We start from the raw sequence: 22,514 nt of genomic DNA, 5'->3' as shown, positions 1-22,514 counted from the left end.
TCTCCTTCACTGCAACTTGGCACAAACATTCGTCATCAATACACAAAGTTCATGACGGTCATTTATAGCACAGCTGAAATGTTCAGCCTGGAGAAAAGATCCAAGGTTTGTATCTGGCAACAGACAGATCCAGACACATTAGAGACTCATTTCACAATCACAAATTAACATTTCCTCTTAAAAATTGTCTGGTTGGAAGGATCAAAACCATCAAGTTGCAAATTCTGAATGTCACAGTTAACCCTCCACTGAAAAAAGATGCGAGAAAAAAAACATAACCATCTGCAGTCTGTCGTTAGATGGAGAAGAGATTGTCTGAAAGATGAAAAGCTCTTTGCAGGCCTCGATTACAATTTTGAGTGTGACAGGAGAGATAAAAATCTAATATTTGGGCTAAGAACCATGGAGCTGTGAAACCACTGAGAAAAAAAAGCCACTTTTGAGCCATGAGACAGTAGATTTAGTGACTTTTGATTGAGGACATTTCCAAAACATTGTGTGCCAGTTTATGTAGTTACATTTCCTCCATTATTGCGGCACTCGTGTAAGTGCTCTTTTGTTTTGACACAGGAAATGCATCATCATTGTCAGACCACAGGCGTTTTGATAATGAGCTGAGCGGTGCCTTCCTCACACTTGACTGTATAGTACAATTTTCAAAGTGTCACAAAAACACTGAAGCACAGAACACCCGTCAGGCTTGCTGTATTTTGCTTTTTGAAACAACAGCGTATGTATCATACAAAGCATTTGATATTGTACAAAGTATCAATCTTTTTTTCCTCTACATGTCAGACACCAAAACATCCAAATGCGTTTTGTCTGTAGGCAGTATGATTTCTTTCAGTTTTGACTGTGAACTGCGCTATTACACTGCAAATAGATAACCGTCAGCTATTAAGAAAAAAAAAAAAAAAGTTAATTTGATCTGCAGCTACATGAAATTGCTTTTTAATTTTTCTCATAATTTCCAAACTTGACTCAGAGGCTTGGATTGGTTAACACATTCCAAGAAAAAAAACAAAAAAAACAAAACAAAAAAAAAAACTGGATAATTAATTGTAATAGCCAAAAATTGGGTGTCTGATTTTTTTCCATTTGGCTTACATGCATGTTTTGATATTGAAGCTACTTTTTCCCTTGTACTTAAAGACTGAAAGCCTTTAACATACTGTTATTGTGAATGTCTTTCTATGAACCCGCTCATAGTATAAAGAAAAAAAAAAAAAAACATGGTGTTGTATGTTCAATATTGTGGTGTCCAGTGTTTACCATTTTACAGCGAAAGCTTTTCTAAATAAATGCTGTGATCATGAAAACTGATCTGGTGTCAAGAGTTCATCAATTCTATGTGACAAAATCATTTATTGAGCTTAAGGAAATAATGAGACATCAAATCCTAAACAATTCTAAACCTTTATTTTTCTAACAAGAGTGAAAAGAAACAAAGGCAACAATAAAATGAAAAGTTTATACATAAATTCATGTGTCTGCAATATCAATAATAATAATAATATAATTTGAATCCAGAAAACAAAATAATGTGACAAAGTGAGTTACAGTGAAGTTACTTTAATCTGCAAAGAGAGCAAGAGAATGAGGGAGGAAGAAAAAGAGGTCAAATCAAAAGGAATGAACCTTGGAGAGCATAAAAAAAAAAAAAAAAAGGAGCGGAAAGAAACCTAGAGGTACAGTTATCCATTTTGGGAAAGTAGCACCAAAAACATTAATGCCTGCTTTTAACACTTTCCAAAATGTACTCAGTTTATTAAAAATGCATATACCCTCAAAACAGCATCAAACACAAGATTCAATACAACAAAAAAAAAAAAAAAAACATGTGTAACCGCGATGCTGTTCTCTACAGTCAGCCGTCAAAACTTCCTGCTGTACCTCGGCTTCAGGATCGATGTCCAAGCACAACTGTCTAAAGTAATCCATAGCTTATCCAACTTCAACCAGTGAGCTCAAGTGAAGTGAAACTGCAACTTGCCCGCGCTGAGACAAGCTTCGGTTGAACTACCATTAATACAGTTGGGGATAAGAAAGCATACTGACTGACCTCAGAGACGACCGTAGATCACAGACACTCCTATCACGGAAAACCCCGCATTGGCCCGACAAAGTCTTAATATGTTCACATGGAGAACGGGTCCAGGGGAGGCGGTGGAAAATAAAGTATGAGTGGGGCGGCGAGTCTGAAACATGATGGGCGAAGATTCGTCTGAGTTAAGGATGAACAAGTGGAGTGCAGAAGAGTCATCGCTCTGTTAGTGTCTGGATGCATCAATGAGGGATGAGAATGGACGTAAAGGGGGAGGGGGGGGGTGTGTAGGGAGGGCTGGGGGATGTCCTGCATCTTTCTATAGCTTGACACAGTTTTTCCTGGCACAGAATGCTCTGTCCCTCAAATCCTCCACCTAATCCGATTCAGCAGAGCTCCAGCGTCGACTATATCACAAAATCTGTCAGAAGAAAGAAGAATACTTTAAGTTGAATGAATTCAAAACAGATTGAAGTTGAAGTGAGAACGGGGCGCTGTCACCTCTGGATGGGTCTGGACAGGTAAGTGGGGGGAGGGGCTGTGGCTGAGGGGACAGGTTTTCTTTGACTCTGAGACATCCAAGGACCTTTCTCCGGCCCCCTCCCCGCCGCCACATCGGTGGCTCTTTCTCTTCCTTTTTGAGTCCTTGGCTCGGCCGCGGCTGGTTCGTCTCTGCTCTTCAAGCTCAATCTGAGAAAGATGGAAAGGGCGCGAACGTTAGGAAGGAAGCAGCTGAAGTGAGCAACTGATAGCAGAAGGGTAAAACACCAAAAACAACTCTTCCCCCCAAACATTTTTTGAATAGGAGAAAAGCATATCAAATGTCATGTGACTGAAACATGCCATCAGCATGACAGCAATAACTTGAGAATCTAACAATGTGCGAAATATATATAAGTGAAAAGGTTTAACGTAACAAAATCCAGCCAAACTGTACATAAATTCTGGCTAACGGGCTGATGGAGGCTGTTTATTTTTATATCTTGCCTTCAGTAATAAAGGTTTATTGTATGATATTATGTTACATGTCCTTTATATTACATGTTTAAATTGTGTATTTGGTAAATTGACACCATGTAAATAAATAAAAACATGGCTGGAGTTTCTTTTCCTGACCTGAATCAGTGTGTGCAGACTTTCTCTGGGGGGGACAGAGGAGGCTTGGAGGACTCTGTGGATAATGTGCGTCTGGTCCAAAGACACCTCCAGCAGATCTCCTTCCAGCTGTAGCTCCTCCAGCCGGACCCTCGTGGCTGGGGAAATGTCCACTAGCTGGCCTTTCAGCACAGACAGCAGGGGCAGCAGGGACCCCACCCCTGAAAGTTGTGCACAGAGAAAACATGGTCAGGACTGGTGCCCTTGGGACAGTGCATGACAGCAGCTTAGCAGTGTCTCACCTGTTACATTTGACTTCTTGCTGATGCCATTTTCACATCCCACCTGTGGGCAAACAAAGATTATATGATTCAGTGAAGGTGGATAAAAGTTTGATACAGATCCTGAGCAGAGACAACATGTAGTTAGAGTGTAGACCAGTCTGCAGTTAGTCCCCTTCATCCAGGTGCAAAGTTAAATAGAAAGAGGAAAAGGTCTAACCTGAGTGTCGTTGCTTTCCTTGGTGTTCTTCTTCGGAGAACTCTCCTCTGTCAGATCAATGACTCCATCTTCTCCTTCGCCTCCCTCAGAATCTGACAGAACTATCACCGAGCTGCCTTCGGTCTCCTTTTCCATTTCCTCCTCTTTCTTGGCTTCACTACGGAGGGTCTCTTTGAGTTCTTGCAGCTTCTGAAGAGCCTGCTGCAGCTCAGCCGTCTCCAGTGCCTCTTTGGCTCGGCCCTGCCAGGTGATGGCCCGTTCTGTGAGGCACTGCAGCGCCTCTCCTTCAGGCAAACGCACCGGCAGCCTCTGAAGGGCTACGAGTAACGCCAGGATAGTCTCCAGGCGTGGGCGCCGCGACCGCTGGCACCGCGGACACAAGAAGCGTGAGTCCCAGTCCCACCAGCAGAGGGGATTAACTGGTGGTCCCGAGGAGGGGGGCGAGGAGGGGAGCAAGGAGGGGAAGGGGACACAGCCACCATGGAACCAGTCTTTACACAGATGGCAGCGGAGTTGAGGGGCACGAGGCTGCCCGGCGCAGACACACACCGACTGGGGAGGGGCAGTACAGGTGTGGTTGCTGTTACCGTTCTCTTTTACAGAGTTCTCTGATTTGCTGGATGTGTCCGTCTCCATGGTGTCGTCCCACCTCCCATTTTCCTTGAAACTTGCAGCATTAAGTCCAGACTTGCACATGTTTGATTTCTGTAACCTCAGTAGTGCTTCCTTCTCCTGGTGCTCTCCTTGTTTAAAGGCCATCACCTTCAAAGCATACAAATCAGATTCACTTGAAATTAATCTGGCATGAAATGTACCACCCAAATAAACAGAACAGAATTATAGTGCAAATAGAAAGAGATATGCTCAGTAAGCTCACAATAGCTGCAGGGTCCCTCAAGTCCTGAGCAGAGAGGCCCAGAGTGTTGGTATCAGAATCGTCCAACGGATCCTCCGACAGCAGTGTCCCATCTCGCCTCTCTCTCCTTTTTGCACATGGACACAAAACCTGCAGGGACAAAACTGGAGTTAAATTTATTATCCTCAGAAATGTATGCATTTAAGTTGAACTTTATTCGTATTGCCCACCTCGAGCAGACTGTGCTGACTGCTCTTTTTCAGGAAGGTTTTGCTGGCCTTGTCCCTCCATGAATGGGCGCTGGCCACCTGCAGTTCCAGCTGCCTTAGTTCCTCCATAAAGACTGGCAAGTCCCTTCCAATGGCCACCAGGCCCTCCAGGTCATCCAGACATGGATAATGCTCCCCATTCTGAAACAGAAAAACAAAGCACAATTACATCACAAGGTACAGCATACAGTAATAAGAGGCATTTCAATGTCAAACTATAAGAGGGGGAAGAAAAACAACAGGGCCAATGAAAAACAAGAATTATTACTATTTTCTTTTTACCTGGATTTCTTCCAAGTCTGTTACCCAGGCCCGTGCCCGTGTGAGGCAGCCCTGTAAGGCCAAGATGTTGGGAAGCTTGACTGGGATAAGCTGGGCTTCATTTACTATTGCCTCCAGGGTGGAGAGAGGGTGCTTCTGCCTGGAATAACAAAAAGTTTTGATGCCTCTGAAGAAGGACAATGTGGTTGTGGAATGATGGGAATCTCTGTCCTTTCAGTCTTACCTCTGTTCTAAGCAGATCTGCGCCTTCTCTTCCCAACGTTCTGCAATTGTGAGCAGCTCCTGAAGCTCTGCCATGGCCGTCTCTACAGACACACTCTGGGGCACGTTGCAGCCTGCCTCCATCAGGTTCCTCAGCACATCCAACGTCACCTCCTGCCTCTCGCCTCCTTCTGTGCCCAGAGTGCGCCTCACCTCTGCCAGCCAGTGGCCCTGCTCTTTGAGGCCCTGGAGTAAACTACACTCTGGCACCACGACGGGCAGCTTGGCCCCCAGCTCCAACAAAGTCTGCAGTTGCTCAGGTGGTGGAGAGTCCCTCCTCCAGTCCTTGTCGTTGACCAGCTCTTTAGCCTGGTTTTGGAAATCCTCCACTGTCTGCAGAACCGCCTTAAAAATCACAAGTTACAAAAGGTTAACCTCAACTTCACGACATAGAAACACCTTTTAAAATAAGGATACTAACAAATGTATTTTGTGTTTAACTCAGCTTTAGACTGGTAAAAATCCCAGTCTTCCCACCTGCACTTCCTCCAACTGGTTCAACACACAGGGCAGATTTTGCATCATCTCTACCAAGGATTTCAGCTCTGCCAATGTCATCCTGCTTTCACTGAAAGAGAAATATGTAAGTGCATGAAACTGAACTGACAATGTTAGCGTTAATGTGCTTATTGTCCTACCTCATCTTTGAGTTATTGAGGAGTTCGGCACTTGTCTGCTGGCAGTGCTCTATGTCTTTAAGAATAGTGTTGAGTTTCCGAAGAAGTTCATTATCTGGAAACTTTTTTTCAGCTGCTTCTATCTTCAGCGTCTCAAGGTCATCAATACCTGCAATCGAAGAACCATTTGGTCTTTCCATGTTCTTTCTTTTCCCTACAGCTTTATGTTGGAACATAGCTGAAGGGATTTCCCACCTATTTTGTTTCCCTCTTCTTGCTCGAGCGCTTCTTTTACTCTGTTTGCCCAGGAATCAAACGACTCTGACCGAACCTTTAGTCGGTGTAACATAGCTAACAACTCATCCAGGGTATATCTGTACCTGTGAAGTGATGGACAAAGATACAATTAGATTAGACAGGAAATGACACTGTGGTACATCATGTCCACTCATTCCCACAAAAAAGACATAACACACACTGCAGTTGGATACCTGAGGTAGAGTTTTTCAGTGGGGCAGTTGCACAGATCCTGAGTGTGATAGAGACACACCAGACGCTCGGGGCAGTTTGAGCAGGCCAAAGCAGAAAGGAAGCACGTGGTCTTGCATTTATCACACTGTCTCTCATCATCAGGCAGCAGCTCAAATGCTTCTCTCTCTGCTTCAGTAATGCCCTGTAGTTAAAGCACATTTATTATCAAAGAAGTGTATTATTATAACTTTAGTATTCCATATTCTCACAAGAAGATTTCAATACCAGACAAGGTTGACATGGTACTATTTTTACTATTTTATAGACCATTAAATCCAAAAACATTCATTGAGATTATTTAAGATCTACTTGTATCTTACCCTTTCCATTAGACCCTTCCGCAGCTTCCTCTCTTCCTGCACAATGATGAACATTTCCCGATGTGTAGCTGCAGCCAGGTTGAGGTCTAATTTCTCTGGGCTGGCTGCCATTTTACAGGTGAGCTCCTCATGGGAGAATACACAATACCTCCTTAGACGTCGGTAGTGCTCAATACAGGAACGGCCAGCGGGCAGCTGAGAGGAAGACAGTGGAACATTCCTGATCATGCCATCTTGTGAATGATGAAAAATGACAGCTTGACACAGCCAGTGTAAACAAACATACCCAGTCAGCAGTGCAGAAGTTGACAGCTTCAGCAAAGTTATATCCCTGATTGAAGCCACTGTGGTAGGCTCTGGGGAAGGTGATGACGAATTCCCCAGCACACTGGTTGGTACGTACAACCTGGCAATCAGAGACACACAGGTAAGAAAGCATTGTTGTAAACCGTGTTTCTGCTTTGTGCAATCACGTTAATGTGAGACGGACCGGGACGCCGTGTGCCATCAGGATATTGGGGTTCATGATGGTGACCAGCTGGTGGAGAAGGTCAGGCTGAAACTCAAACAGCTCCGGCGTCAGTTTCTTCATCACCTCTTCAAGTCGCTCAGCTGCCACAGAGGGAACTCCATACCACGTCTTCGGTTCACCCCTGGAGATGGCAGATACACGAGAGGTGAAGAGCACAGAGAAAAGAGTTAAAGTCTATACTGCAATCATTCCAGCCTCCTACACACAAGACCAACATTAACTCAAAAGCAGCATTGTCTACCAGTGCAGGTAGTTGATGGAGTAGCTCCAGTGATCCTCAATGTGCCAGCAGAAAGCCGAGAAGACCATGCCAACATAAAGCCAAGGCACCTTCATCCCAGAGATATCTCCATTAATGTGGCAAAGGAGTGATTGCTCCAGCACAGGCATAACATTCAAGTTCCAGCCACAGCGGGCATATTCCTGATAGAGCGGGAAACAGTGAACTAAAATGAACTGCTGGAATTTGATGATGAGCATATAACACGTACCACCTTAAGTGACTAGCTTCAAAAAAAAAAAAAAAAAAGAATACTCTCAATTCATTAGGTCAATACTGTCAGATGTTTTAATAAACACAGTATTTATCTTGTTTTCTGACCTTTTTTTTTTATATCTGCTGGGTTCAACTGATTCCTATTCCTGACAAAACCAAATTACTGCTCACTGTTACCAAAAGACTTTTTTCAGCAGAATTAGGTTTCGAAAAACAAATATTTTTCAGGTTTTTTTTTTTTTTTTTTATTACTTTCATGTTCACAATTCAGCATTTTCAACAGAATCACTATACTGAGAAGAAAGTAACTGGCAGTCATAAAGCAATAACTCCCTTTTTCTTATTACACCATGTTTCAAGTTTACCAATGCTTTCTTTAGTGGTATATAATCTAAAGCATTTGGATCTATCATGGATTGCAATCCACAAAAACTGTTCTAAGTCTCAAAACAACAATGTGCATACCTCCTCTTCCTTTGTCAACTTCCTTTTGCCATTGTTCATTGGGAAGCCACTACCGAACTCTTTGGAGTGTATGTCCGCTCCGTACTCCACAGTCACGTCTTCCTCAATGCTACTGACTAACCTCCAGAACTCTCTCTCCACAAGCTCAGTAGGAACCATCTAGAGACACATACAAGGACCAAAAAATAAAAAAAAAAACAAAAAACCCACAGATGGGCTAGAGATTAGTCTCCCTTTATATCACCAGTAAGGGCACAGTCCTGCTTCATAATGAATGGGTGTGCTCACATGGACAGGCATGTTGAAGTAATCTGCTTTAAATGTGTCAGCCATTTCCCCAAAACTCTGCAGAGTGTACTCTCGTGTTGCTTGCTCAAAACCAAATGCTTCTGCTGGCTTCTTGCATTCCTTAAAGATAAAAATCAAAACAGAAGGAAGGACTTTTTGTGAGGAGAGACCTAACAAAGCATGCCATGAATGTTTCAGACACCACTGAGTGATACTTACTTCTGCCACACACTTAGGACATCGCCAGTTGCCTTTGGGAGGATCTGTGAGTGGGGGAAGTAGACAGTAGGTGTGGTAGTTGTCATCACAGCCATCACACAACAGGAGTTTCTCGTCATCGTCTCCTCGACCACACATTCGACAAACATAAGAGTCCACCTTTAAAATAGTGACAAGAAAATATTGGTTTTAGAGCTTGGAGCCAGATGAGTGATGGAGTGTCATGAACCTGCTCTAACAAAAATAAAGTTCAAAGGTTTCAAATTGTGATGAGGGGAGGAGAGAGTGGAGGGGGGGGGGAATCACCCACAAAAATTGTTTGACTTCTTGTGGTAGTTCATCAACTTTGTTTTATTTGGTGTAGCTTATTGGCCACTTGGTCTACTTACACATTGCGGGTTGTTGAGGTTGCGTCTAAGCCTCATTGTCATTTTGGTGCAAGGTCTACTTGAATCATCATCGTCATCTTCATTGTCTTTCCCGTGTGCTTCCTCAGGTTCCTCTTTCTTCACTTCTGTCTTAACAGTGATGCTTGTGGGAGGCAGTAGGGGACTAGATGTGCCCCCATCGCTTTGCCTATCTTGGGGCTCCAGCAGCTCCGTTTTAACTGAGGTATCACTCGGAGCAGCTGACACCTCCTCTTTGATAGTAACAGTCTGAGGGAGCTCGTCTGAAAAGGAGCAGGTGGAGGTTTCAGAATCAAACGTTACGACAGAGTAACATTTTTACAATGCGGGGTTCCAAGATGGCTGAGCAGTTCTATCTGAACCAAGCTCTTCCATACAATTTAATTGGCTGAGCCAGATTGACATATTGTGAAGAAGTGCTGCTTCCCAATTCTTGAGGTTTATCAATGTGACAGTTGCTAGATTTTAAAGTCTCTTCTCTGCATGTGGAAGAGGCCCTTACCTTTCTTCCTGATGCCTTTATCCCTCGCTACCAGTCCTAGTCCCATCATCTTTGGCCCTGCACCATAGATTTGGAGCTTCTTCAGCTCTGGGTTCTTCTCAATATCCTCCTCTGTTGGTTCAGGCTGTAAAAAAGAACATTTTCATAATTAGTGGATAGACAAACTACAGTTACTCTCCAAAACACACAGAGCAAAGCAAAGGACTAGGCCAAATGCAGAAAGGCAAGAGCATAGCAATGCATCACAGCAAGGGATTGTGCTAGGTTAGAGAGTAAGGAAAAGTTAGCCTACATCACAGTGAAAGCTCCAAGGTTAAGACCCACCACCACAATACACAATCACCAGTTGTTGCAACCATACAGTTATTGTGCCATTTAGATTTTATTTTGTGTGAGTCCAGTTTTAATGCAGTGTTTCCATTATATTACTTTTTCATTTAAACGCAAGGTATTTTGGTGAGAAAAGGAAAAAAGGACACGGTCTCAGTTTTTAACTGGTCTTTTTTTTTTTTTTTTTTTACTTTAGCACCCAGCATTTCATTCTGGTTGCTGTTGTCATAAGATAAAATTGTCATTATAGTTTTTATGGAAGCTCATCCACTAACACCAAGCAGAAGTTTCGTTGTTGGCTTTTCTGTTTCCGTGAGTTGTATCGTATTTGGTGCTCAACACAAACAATAGAGAGACAGCATGAACAATATGAATATATGGCACTGCTGGGAAGTTTATGAACTCATAAAACCAAACTCAGCATTTAAAATTAACGTTTCATTTCTTACGTTGGCATGTGATCATCCACTCCTTTGACCTGTCAGAGTATGTAAGGATTCGGCTTATTTTCATAAAACTGCACAAAAAGTGTTTTGTTTTTAAGATTTTTCTTCACAGTTTTCTAAAATAAACGTGTATAAGAGCTCTGTATGGCTGTGTGAAACAGCCAGTTGAATAAGGATTGTTGCCAATTATTGTCTTTGAATCAAGTTAAAAGGTACAATCCATTTCCTTCTCTCCCCTGAAGCTCCTTATCTTTTGGCTGTTGTGTGTATAAACAATGATCAACAGAAAGCAGAAGAGAAAGAAGCAAAAACCAGTAAGTTAGTATCAGGCCTTCTCTGATCCATGGCATTCTCATTATTCACAGATAGTCCATTGTAGTTAAAAAAAAAAAAATAATAATTTAATTGATTACTTATCAAATAAAAACGGGCTCCATTATAATTGTTCTGTCTACTGTTATTTCTAATTAACATTTAAGGACCTTACAAAACCAGTTCAACAGTTTGTACTGCACGTTAAACTCTGTAGGGCACCTTGAAGGAAGAAGCCACCATCTTAAGGCCTGTAGTTCCTAACTAGTAGACTGAAGAATGCAGCCTCCCTGTTTCTTACTCCTCTTACCTCCCTTTACCTAGTATTTCCTTTAAGCAGCTGTAGCTATAAATAAAAAAAAAAAAAAACCTTTGTGTTTCTCTTCATTCACCCCCGTGGGAGAAGAGCGGCCGATCCTTTCTGCACAAAGCTTTTTTTAATGAAGAATCAACATAGATACTTGGATCTGCAAGAATGTTCAGATTTCAATCACGTGTTATTGTGTTTAAGTTTCCCTATTTTTCCAATTTTGGCTTCAGCTTTAGGCATTTGTTCAAGTGAGCCATATGATTGCAAACATTGGCAACGGAGAGGGAACCACAGGTCTTAACTTCACTTTCAGGAATCAGTCAGTTTAACTCCAAACAACAAAATCAGAACAAAATTCATGATTTTGACACATGGCTTACTTCTCTGAAGATTATCTCTTAACGTCCATTTAAGGTACTTCCAAACTGGCAGTTCAGTCCTAATCTGGGAGATGTTCTAATAATAATTTGGCCATGTGAACACTTCCACAAAAAACAAAAAGCGAAACAGTAGTCCATGTGTAGTCAGAACATAATCTGGATTTCCGCAACAAGAAACCTCATGTATGCACAAAATGACAACATTATTAGTGCCTATTCATAGCACAAAAACAGGACACGTGAAAAAACAATGCCATTAATGGTTCTTTTCTGCTCCTAAACAAATCCACCTTTAATCGTGCAAATATTATTCTGGCTGCCTATACACTTTTTGTTGTACAGACGAAAGGATGGGGACTGTTCATAAAAAGAAGAACACAGGCCAAGAACAATTACATTTTCCGAATAAGTTTCTCCAGCACTTTAGACAATCATTTTAATGTCATCAGATCTCAATTTTCTGTAAGCAAACAGCTATTCAATTAAAACTGCTCGGGTGTTCTGTGCAAATGCACCCAAAAGAGAAAGCATGCAGCCACACTCTTAGTCGCCGTAGTGAGACAGCAAGGTAAAACAGCAGAAGTGCAAAGGCACACAGACAGCCCAGCAAGTGAAATAAAACCACAGAGAAAGAGCATGAGCAAGAGAGAGAAATCTGAGGAACATTAAACAACTACACAGCAAAAATGCTGAGATAAAGAGTCCTCCAAGAGTTATTTGAGATCTATGAAATATTAATTCTCAGCAAGTTTGTTTACCAACATTCATAACTGGTGCCTTTTTTTTTTTTTTTTTAATATATATGATACTGTAATGCCTACAACCACAATGACAAGGAATCAAAAACGCCCGTTCAACATGAGACAGCATGTTCTCAGGGAACTCTTCCTCTCTTTGCTCATTGTCTAGTCTAGGAATCAAAGTGCACGTTGTCATAATGCCACAAAGAAATTGTATGGCAATTTGACCTTATTACAGGTTGCTACCCCAAACACATTAAGGGTAAGACTGCATGTCCGTGAAAAATATTTAAGTGGTTAGTTGAAATAAAAAATAAAAAATAAAAAAAAAAAACATCTAGACAACTTCAGAAGGGGTGAGGTGGTCTAGGAAAAGAGGCAGGAAGACAGCGGGGGCAGAAGGTGAGCTCATATGCTCAAGAGGCAGTACCGCAGAGATGAGTTGAGAGCCAGTGGTGAGAGGATGGGGGGCCAGATCCTCTGGACCCTGCAAGGGGAGACAATAACAGCAACGATAAACTAAGACAAGAGGAGGGAAGGAAGGAGAGAGAAAAAGAAGAAAAAAAAAAAAAAAAAAAAAAAAGAGAGAGAGAGAGAGCTGAGAGGCGGGGAGAGAGTCTGGAGAAAACAGAGCCAGAAGTTGAAGGAGAATATCACTGGGACACATTATGAAAAAAGGGGTCACATCTGATACAGGATAGGTTATGTCCAGCATGAAAGTTTGAGGAATTTTTAAGTTTAATTCTTAATTTTATATTATCTACATGTCACTGGTTAAAATAAGTCAGTCAGTCTATTGCCAGAAATGCACTGATACGTTTAAATGTTTCCAAGTTTGTTGCTTAAGATAAAAGCATGTGTGAAATGAGTAAATGTAAATTAAAACACATTAAATGATACTTAAAGAAAACTACTGTTGACCTTGACATTTCCCCACCAACAACAGATGGGATATTCTGCTGTAGCACCCATGATTCAGTAGCAATGGGGCAGTTTTGGAACCATTAGGGTGGAAAGGTTTTTGTTTGTTGTTTGCTTGTGGGGCATTCCGTGTTTGCTGACCAGTTTGTGACGCGTTTTTCCAAGCTTGTTACTAAAGTAAGCTTCTGTCAACATCAGAGACAGATAATATATTGGGCCTCAAAAGGGATATTTTGTCAGTTACGTTAAATGACTATGAAACTAATCACAACTGAGATTACTGAAAGTGTGCTCAGCTGTAAGTGAATCACCAAAAATAATAATAATAATAATAATAATAATAATAATAATTAATATATATATATATATATATATTATAAAATACACTTTATGTAGCTAAATATGCAGAACAAAAATGTGTTCCAGCAAAAACTGGAGTCCAACAAGAAGTACCATGTACACTGAGTATAATTACTGGTTCGTTAAAAACCTGGGGGCATTAGAAGGTGGTTCAGCATTAACTTGCATGTAACAAGTATGAAATAACAGAGTGTAGGGCGGTCCAGACATTGTGCTGTGTTTTAGCAACATGAATGTTAAATAAACAAACAAACAGATAAATAAAGTGGCTTAAGAAATAAATGCTTGTATGTCTACTTCCAAGGATGGAATAAATTAGAGGTACTGAAGCAGAGAACAAAATGAGCCGTGGAATAGAGAGCAAAAACAACAGAATTAAGCACAGCAGCATGGCAGGATGAAGAATAAGCAAGCTGGGGTGCGCTGAGTGCACTGACACTTTTTGCCAATCCTAACCTCTAGCTCATGCACTAGGTAACACAAATAAGCACAGGAAAACAGTTCATAAGAGGACAGTATGAAAACGATTGTCATCCAACATCCATGTTGGATGACAATACACTTTTAGTTAGCCTGTAATGATGGAAAGTATTTTACTTTTTTTAATTGGCTAATTGTGCAGGCACTTAAAACATTAACAAGCATTTTAAGAGACTTCTACTTCCTGTTTGTAGTATGACCTATATATCTACCACACACTGATTAAAGTACTGGTGGAACGCTGTGGGTTGCACAGTAATTAAGAAACTTGAAAGTATATTAAAATTAAACTGACAGCAATTAATAAGGTAACAATGCTAGTATGAGCAGCAGTGATTTTGATATGTGAATTGTTAAACATCCTGTGGGGAAACCATCACTGATAAACCAATTATAGGCAAGGAAGGCCTAATATAGTGAGACTAACAGGAAACGGTCTTCAACACATCAGTTGTGTCAAACCAATGGGATTTCGGTGGTCTTCTGTGACAGTTGTATTATTCTACTCTCTCAAATGAATCACTTTCTGGCTTGATTTTGAGGTGTAGAGGTCCAGCTGCTTATTTAGGTAAAGCTCAGAAAAGTGATACTGAGATATCCAAATCAATCAAATGACTTGTAGGGATTAGTACTCACATCAGGCTGGCAGCGGTTCGCTCTGCGCCCGTAACTGCTCATTTTGGATGGCTGCACAGACTGTCGCAGGGGGATGGAGTGGGGCTTGTACTCTTTATCCACATCCTCGCCATCGTAGTGCTTTGGCTTGCAATGCTAGAAATGACATTTAAAAAAAAAAAACAGAAGCATGTCAGAGGTAACCTACCAAAGTAAAATGAATGCTTAACATGGTGAGACTAGGCTTCTTTTCACTGATCCATAGTTAAGGTTAGGTGGGTTGCACCCTGCCAACATTTGATTCTATGCACAAAACAAAATGGCTTCCCCTTGAAAGTTAAGAAAGTCTAGCAACTTGCTCCTGACTGACCTAGATGACACAAAAATTGGGGCCTCTATGTACCATGCCCAGATGAACAAAAAAGTCCAGAGGTCCTACACCCTAAATCCAACAGAAAGTCATGTAACCATTTTGATTTAAAGTTGGGAATGTGATGCCTTTTAGCCATTTTCACACCTTGTACTTGAACAAAATTCTCCTACAGCTTTGATCAAAATGACTTGATATTCACTCAGTATCATCCACAGATCTGGAAGATGAATTGTTATCAAAATCTTTTTAATTACTTGCTCTTGCTGGGCTTGACAGTAAACTGAACTCTGAGGTATTCCCCATAAAACAGGAAGTCTTTTTAACGCAATTTTTTTAACTGATCACACTGATTAGATTAAGGAAGATGTGAGAATGTGTAGCAATACCGGCAGGCTGGCACCAGACTGGAACATTTCAAAGGGGTAGACGATCCTCTCATAGTGTGAACGCAGCAGAGAACCTATGTTCTTGCCTGGAGGGTAGCCAAGCCTCTGGGCCACACGAGCCCAGCGTCGCTCCTTACAGACCATCTCAAAGCCTCCCTCATCTGTCACAATCTGAAACAAATAACAGTTTTTTATACATTTAAGCAAATTATCAGTACTTTTCATTTGTGTTTTCTTAGGTAAACCATTCAGTTCATACTCACCTTTGACAGGCTGAAAAGATCAAGGATGCGCCTTTCAATGTGCGGGATTTTTAAAGACGATCCCTGGATCTCCCAAAACCTTGCAATGCGGTCCAAATAATTAAGCTTCACTCTGGTCTCAGCCTGAAAGGAAATTCATGTAGGACCATCAGCATTACCATTACAAGTTCCATGGGCAAATACAGTTATCTGTCAGCAATTTTTGTTGTTGGAAGAGCTTCAAGGGAAAGGAGATTAAATTACCTCCAGCTCATTGAGTCTTTGGATGCGGGGTGTGAAGCGAAAGCTATCCAGCTCCACTGAAAACGGTGGCTGCCAGTCCTATGTAGAAGCAAAGAGATACAATTGAACTTAAAAAGCCTATATGCTAATAACGACTTGCGTGATAGCTGTTTCAGCCTATTATTCAGGAAGCTTACTAAAAGACAACAAATGGACATAGGAAACGAATGAAATTAATGAGATGGTGATGATTTGGGATTAACTGTGGTTTAACTCTGGAGTTCAGGTTTTAAACTGTGGATCAGCGTTGACCAGGAAGTACAAAAAAAATATCGCTTCAAAAGAACAATTGTGCTGGAGATCCATCACATTAAGAGTATCCAAATGAAATACTAAATAGCATCAACAGCAATTCTTTCATATTTTTGTGGTTTATTATTGTGTGAATTTTGGCCACATCATCTGCAGTGTAGCGCTAGTTGTTTTAAGTAGTGCCACCATTCTTGTGGTGGTAAGTTTATATAGGTTAATTAAATTACTGTTAACTCCATACTGTTTTGTTTGTGGAACTTCATGAATAGATGCATAATGCTTAGCATATTAGAAGCAAGAAGGCACAGTTGATGTATATATTTTTATGTTTCTTTGCAAATGCATCACAACAAGACACAATATTTTGCTGCCCTTTACTTGGCTTGTTGTACCTTGGTGATGCACAAACTTAGTCTGCCAATGTGTATATCTAATTTTATGGCACCTGGTTAAATCTATCTGTCTGTCTGTCTGTCTTCCCTCCTTTGCCTGGTGTCATTTTGTGTGTCTAATTTATCCGTTGCTTCAAATTAAAATCCCTCTTTGCCCTTTAATCGCGACTTAAAATAACTGCAAAGCATTACTTGGAAAAGCAATCTCTGTGATGAATGTCAGAAGAACTGACAGAGCCTCTTAAGTGTTTTGTGAAAAAGACTAAAACAGCCATGTTAAGTACATGTACGTCAGACCAAATATGCCCACAACTCTTTAACCTTGTGCAGGCTCAATTTAACAGTAACACAGAAAAGGCAATCTTTTCAACATAACCCAATCATAGCAAATATTTACTGGTGGAGGTCGAATTTTGCAGATTCCGGACTTCTCTGCAATTGGACGAATCTTGGCGATGTAGCCCAGGGGATCCTGAAACTCCTCCCATGATGGCTCAAATACTGGGCACTCCGGAGGAGGTACAAACTCTTCCCCTTCCATTGCCCTGACAACAGAAAGATGGACAACATTCATTAAGTCTAGTGGACTCACATCCTAGGGAGAATTTAATGCATGTAAATCTTGTCTTTACATTAAGGACAACAACTTAAAACACAGAGCATTGCACAAAATTTTAAGTTACTTTTTTTTTTTTATAACTTAATGACCATATTGTAAATATGGTCATAAAATACTTCTAAAGAAGTAGTTTTGTGTGGATACTCGAGAAGTACATTTGCTGGCCAGCATATTGTCTTCAGAATTGATCTTCAAATAAACACATACATTTGGAGAAATGTTCCCACTGATAGCAAGTTACAACAGATGCTGGATACAGATTTTATCTTACAATGAAAATGGAAAGTTAGTTGAGTAAATTTGACCACTACGTGGTAAAAATATACACTTACACTAGACACTATGCACACAAGGTTATTGCAATTGTTTCCGTTTGCTGAATAATTATTTGCGGTCCCATTTTAAATTGCCAGCCTCATGTTTATAACATTTAATCAATATGCTTCATGGTAATTTCACCTAAAACTTTTAGTTGTAGTCAACAACCAGAGACAATGGGATTTTCCTGTCCTTAAAGTGGCCCTTGCTAATACCCCCTCCCCCAACACCTCAAACAACAAAACAAATGCCATGCTCTGGTGAATCAACAAGGTTCAAATGGAAAAAGGGGCTGCAGTTTTAAGTGATGCATTACAAAATGCAAAATGCAAAAAAAAAAAACAAAACAAAACAACAAAAGTAATAAATGAATACAGAGGTTAGTGCCACATTTAAATATACACCTGAGCAACAGGAACAGCTTTGTTTAATTTGGAGGTCTTAAGTGTTAGAAGAAAACTCAGAATCCAGCCATGGGGTACTCCTGATAAGATTAATTTCAATCACAATAAAAATTAGATGGTGGAACTTCAGAGGCATTTAATCCATTTGTCAGATCCCTAATAGGCCTTCAGACAAACAATGGCGTGGAGGCCATGAACCCTGAGGTGTGGAAGGCCATGAAGGCATCACTACTCTCTGTGGGCTGGGCTGGAAATTATTGGTACACTTTAAAGAAACGAATGACAACAAAGACACCGTCATTCATTTCCAACAGGGCACACAGCACCGCCTGGGTGTCTGCTGTTAAAAACACCAACCACAAAAATGAATGTTAGCTGACAACTGTTAGCGGGTAGCTATTAAACTTAGAAGAACTGGCGTTAAAAGTCATCCTTTAGTCAGGCCAGTAATACGAAATATAAGGAAAAAAAACAACAACGACAACAACAGAAAATGCCTCGGAGATTCAACTATTCACGGTGGCTTTGGCCAGGTGTCAAACATTTTCTCCTCTTCGGGCTATCATGAAGTCTGTATCTATTGTTCAGCTATCAGAAAGCGATTTGGCCGCTTGTAGCTAACGTTAGCATCGAGGCCTCCACTCTTGTCTGAGCTCAGTCTCATCGCCTCCCACGGTTTTTAGGTAACAAGCTAGCCACATTTAGCTCACGTTAAACCGGGGAGAGAGAGGGGGGGGGGTGAAGACTGAGGGGAACCAAGCCAACAACATGTCCTCAGGAGATCCAGCCTTCGTGCCCAGGTCGACGCCTGCAGCCCGCTTGGTTAACGTCGTTTCTCCTACATGTTACGTCCGGTGAGAAATTCAAGATGCGGTTATTTGTTGACCCCCCCCCTCCTCCTCCTCGGCCTCCCCCCCCCCCCCCTCTTAACACCAACACCACCATTTTTTTTTAGTCAAACAATGTATATCGCTGTTTTCCCAGTGACTGACCCGAAGACACCTCGATGTCCCGGGGTGTGTTAGGGCTGGTGGCCGCACTCCTTCCTCTGTTGTTGTGACGGCTGGTGGTTAGCTTAACGTCGGCCAGCTGTGCTCGGTCCGGTCGACTAGCTGCCGCTGCTAGTGAAGTTGACCGCTTCAGCTTCGCTTCTCCATCTATTCTCCGCTCTGCCGGAAGAAACTGGCTCGAAACGCGAACGCCGGAGGACCAGATTGATAGCCAGCGAGGGTTTCAAACTTTTATCAGGCGTGTCGTTATCGATCATTTCCCGACCAACATCACCAGTCTCATCGGGGCCATCCTATCTTTCTTGACGAGACGCCATCTTAGCTTTTTCTCACGACCGAAGCACAACCTGGCATTTTCACACCACGTCCGTCACGTTTACTCCCTGAAAATAGTACCCACGTACGCAAATCTTAGACGTGCAATTACAAGGAAACCGACTGTGGGGGAAGTAAAGGTTACAGCAAAACCAGCTGCAAGTCAGAACACGCCCGTTACAAAATGCATGGTAATAATAATTAAATCTAATATGACTACAATCATGTTCATATGAGGATTGTCCTGTATCATCATCTTATTCCCATATTAATACTGATGTTTGATCATGGCTGTCCAAAGTGGAATGAAATTGATTATCTTTATATGTTGTTCAGATGTTTATAACATTTAATGGTTGTTGCGTGTGTGATAAATACATGGGCTCTAAGCAAAGTGCTCTAAAGAGTGTTATAATCTACTTGTATATTGGAGAAGTTAATTATAAATGAACTGCTACACTGTAGTTTTATTTGGCTGAAACAGCGCCTGCCTGAATTCGCCTTGTTTAATGTTAAACCATCTATTAGTTGGCTGTGTTTTTTTACTGCTGCCAATGAAAACGTGCGCGTAGAAATGTGGTGTTAAAACCTTTAGATTCAGAAAAAAGACCTAAATTATCATCGTTAACTATTATTAACTCCACCTTTGCTGGCTTCTGTTCAAATTACAGCATCTATAGGAGTCACTTTTTTTTTTTTTTTGAGTAATTGAGCCACTGAAAGGTCTCAGAGTCTTTAAAACACAAGTCAATGTAAAATTATCACTTTTATTTTCTACGAGGGAACTCATTTAAAATGGCTTCAGGGTTCCTGTTAGCAGTTTCTGCTGTTGGACATGTGTGCTGCCATCTGATGGGAGCTCCCTACATCACTTCCACTTGAACAATATAAAGTGAAATCAAAGTTAAGTATAAACGTTTCTCAATACTCAATGAAGTAGGACATCCTGGTTTGCTTTGCAAAGGAAATTTTATTTTTATTTCATATTGTCGCTATTCACAGAGATGCCAGAACCCACCAAAGGCCGGTACCACACCTCAGGCCCATACGGACATATCCCCATACCTGTATGAGCTCAAATGTAATTTTAAAACCACGCTTTGCAAACCTTGAAAAGAAAACATCAGTTTTATAAAAACCTTTATTGATAATGTAATTGCAAACAAAAAAATATAATGTTTAAAAAAAAAAAAGTAGTTGTGATAACTTTTTCATTTTTTAATGCCACTTAGAAACTAATACAATTAGGTGGAATTACCATTGATACATTTCATATAATTTATAAACTATATCAATAATAAGGCCTATTTATAAACTCTGGATTTCTTCTTTTTAAATTTTTCATATTAAGGGTAGATTGTCTTTCTCTTATCTGAGACAGTTAACTAATATTATGATGTTCCTTATTTTGTGTAATTTCATGGTGGAAGCAGATTTTAATATCACATAGAGACTACACACAGGCTACTTCACTGCAAGGACACTTTAATTCATCAGAAGCAATAAATATTCACATCTCAATTTCTCTATTCTTTCAGTACACATAATACATACACAAAGAAAAAAGAACTGAAATTATTTGTTTAAAATAATATCAATAAGTGCACTGACATATATAAACTTTTTAGGCTGTAATAATTTATATCATAGTTGCTCATTCTCTCACCTTCAGTCTAAAATAATAAGAAAAAAAAAAAGAAATGCATTTTTCCTTTTGGCCAACATCTTCTATCCCTGTCTCTGTTTTATATGTACATACTTAGTGGCACTCACATGCACGCACCTGAATACAGACTGGGAGTAGTTCATCCCATAGTAATGATAAGAAGCCTATGTATAATATAATATGTACATTCAGGTTTATACAGTACAATCTATTCAATAAGTGCAGATATATTCATGCAAGAAGAGTCAAAATGGACACCATAAAAAGAAAAATCTATCCAACACGCACTTAGAAAATCTTCATTTGACATTTGCAACACTCTGGAAAATTTTTTTTCTTGAGGCTTCAGATCTTCTTGGATTTCTTCATCTCTTTCGGTAGTTTGTTCCGCTGATTTCTTAACGTCATCATCACCGATTCATCTCTTCCTGAATCAGAATATATGTAGTTTTTTCTTGGTAATCGGTAGCACTGTTGGTGAAGCACAGCAGTGCTTCATTTTAACTTCAAAAATTGCAGTAGCAAAAGAATAACACTTACACAAAGCGCACAGAAAAAAAAAGAAAAAGAAGGGAAAATACAGTATGTATCTATAGGCTATGTTACATTCTTCACTCTCATTATATTTTTTTAAACAAGGAGCCCTCAGCTGGATGCCAAGGCATCACAAAATATAATAAGCAATTTCTAAAAGTGGGAGGGCAGGGAGGATTAGAAGAAGGCCATTTCTGACTTAAGACATCACGTGTGCAAAACCACAAAACCTCATGTAAAAGCGTGCTTCTTCAAAACATAGAAAAACACAAAAATGACTAAATCTGATGACAGCGAGAAAATGAGCACAGGTGCCCTTTTATAAACACGAGGGAATGGCATCTTCCAAAATACTATTTCCATCAACTTTGTTTTTTTTTTCTCTACTGGGAGCCTCCTCATTAAAAAAAATAAATAAAAATAATAAAAATAAATGAATCTTTGACTTAGATCCATTCTTTAAGTTCAAGTTTTGTTTATCACCCCGTTTGAGAAGAAATTGTGGTCCTGTTTGTTTCCACCAAACAAAGCAGAAATGAGGAATATTGTCAAGATTCAAATGAATTTCAACAAAACTAAACCTTAGTAATTATTTTCAACAACCAATAACACTAATCATTTAAAAGGATGAACTCAGTGGAAGCCATGGTACTATGGAGATAAATCACATTTCATATATCAGAACCCTTTAGTTGTTATGGCAAACTGAGGGAATTTATATGTGCATATACTCTCTATAACCATGTACAAACATCTGCTGATATAATTAATCACTGATCAAAACAATTATTGGACAAAATATTCATCATACTCATAGCAGGTATATTATAATATCAGTAAAACAGCAAGAAGCTTCAGAAACATTCAAAATGTATTATTGATTGTATCATTAGTTCCCATATCCCACAAGGAATGCATTACAAAGCCAGGTGGCTCCTGCTGACATGTAAAAGAGCATTAAGAAAGAGACTGTCAGGAAACCGTGCACTGGTTTTAAAGTTTAAGACAAACCAACATGAGGTCTTCGTTAGAAAAAAAGATACCTGTCAGTGAATTGGAACCTGCAAGAGTTGGACAGAGACATCATGAAGCCAAAGAAATTATTGCAAAGTCATGGGACA

The 22,514-nt window shown here is 40.4% G+C and overlaps 1 protein-coding gene across 2 annotated transcripts; it reads right to left on the bottom strand.

The window, feature by feature from the left end:
- Positions 1–1,397: 1,397 nt before the first annotated feature.
- Positions 1,398–19,237, bottom strand: kdm5c (lysine demethylase 5C). Of its 2 annotated transcripts, XM_029506206.1 has the most exons (29): positions 18,861–19,237; positions 16,925–17,072; positions 15,845–15,922; positions 15,602–15,724; positions 15,339–15,509; positions 14,601–14,735; positions 12,634–12,690; positions 9,686–9,809; positions 9,166–9,446; positions 8,777–8,935; positions 8,558–8,677; positions 8,270–8,428; positions 7,550–7,731; positions 7,267–7,429; positions 7,063–7,182; positions 6,777–6,971; positions 6,417–6,598; positions 6,181–6,305; positions 5,947–6,094; positions 5,786–5,876; positions 5,271–5,653; positions 5,048–5,186; positions 4,727–4,906; positions 4,518–4,646; positions 3,641–4,402; positions 3,442–3,484; positions 3,161–3,360; positions 2,546–2,734; positions 1,398–2,465 (listed from the first exon to the last, which is right to left on the bottom strand). In XM_029506206.1, exons 2-29 carry the CDS (start codon positions 17,066–17,068, stop codon positions 2,457–2,459), a joined length of 4,791 nt encoding a protein of 1,596 aa, XP_029362066.1. In that variant the 5' UTR covers positions 17,069–17,072; positions 18,861–19,237; the 3' UTR covers positions 1,398–2,456. The 2 variants fall into 2 exon arrangements, with proteins under 2 accessions (XP_029362066.1, XP_029362067.1); XM_029506207.1 differs by lacking the exon at positions 12,634–12,690 and having other exon boundaries at positions 18,861–19,236.
- Positions 19,238–22,514: the final 3,277 nt, after the last annotated feature.

The sequence above is a fragment of the Echeneis naucrates genome, chromosome 7 (genome assembly GCF_900963305.1).
Source record: "Echeneis naucrates chromosome 7, fEcheNa1.1, whole genome shotgun sequence".
Taxonomy (NCBI): domain Eukaryota; kingdom Metazoa; phylum Chordata; class Actinopteri; order Carangiformes; family Echeneidae; genus Echeneis; species Echeneis naucrates.
Note: the sequence above shows the minus strand (reverse complement) of the source record. Positions and strands in the feature narration are given on the sequence as shown.

Excerpts from the sequence above, each read along its gene's own strand:
- kdm5c (XM_029506206.1), bottom strand. The coding sequence starts at position 17,068 with ATGGAAGGGGAAGAGTTTGTACCTCCTCCGGAGTGCCCAGTATTTGAG. Across the intron at positions 8,936-9,165 it reads ACCTCAACAACCCGCAATGT|GTGGACTCTTATGTTTGTCG; the intron begins GTAAGTAGACCA and ends ACTATTTTAAAG. Across the intron at positions 8,429-8,557 it reads ACTTCAACATGCCTGTCCAT|ATGGTTCCTACTGAGCTTGT; the intron begins GTGAGCACACCC and ends ATGTGTCTCTAG.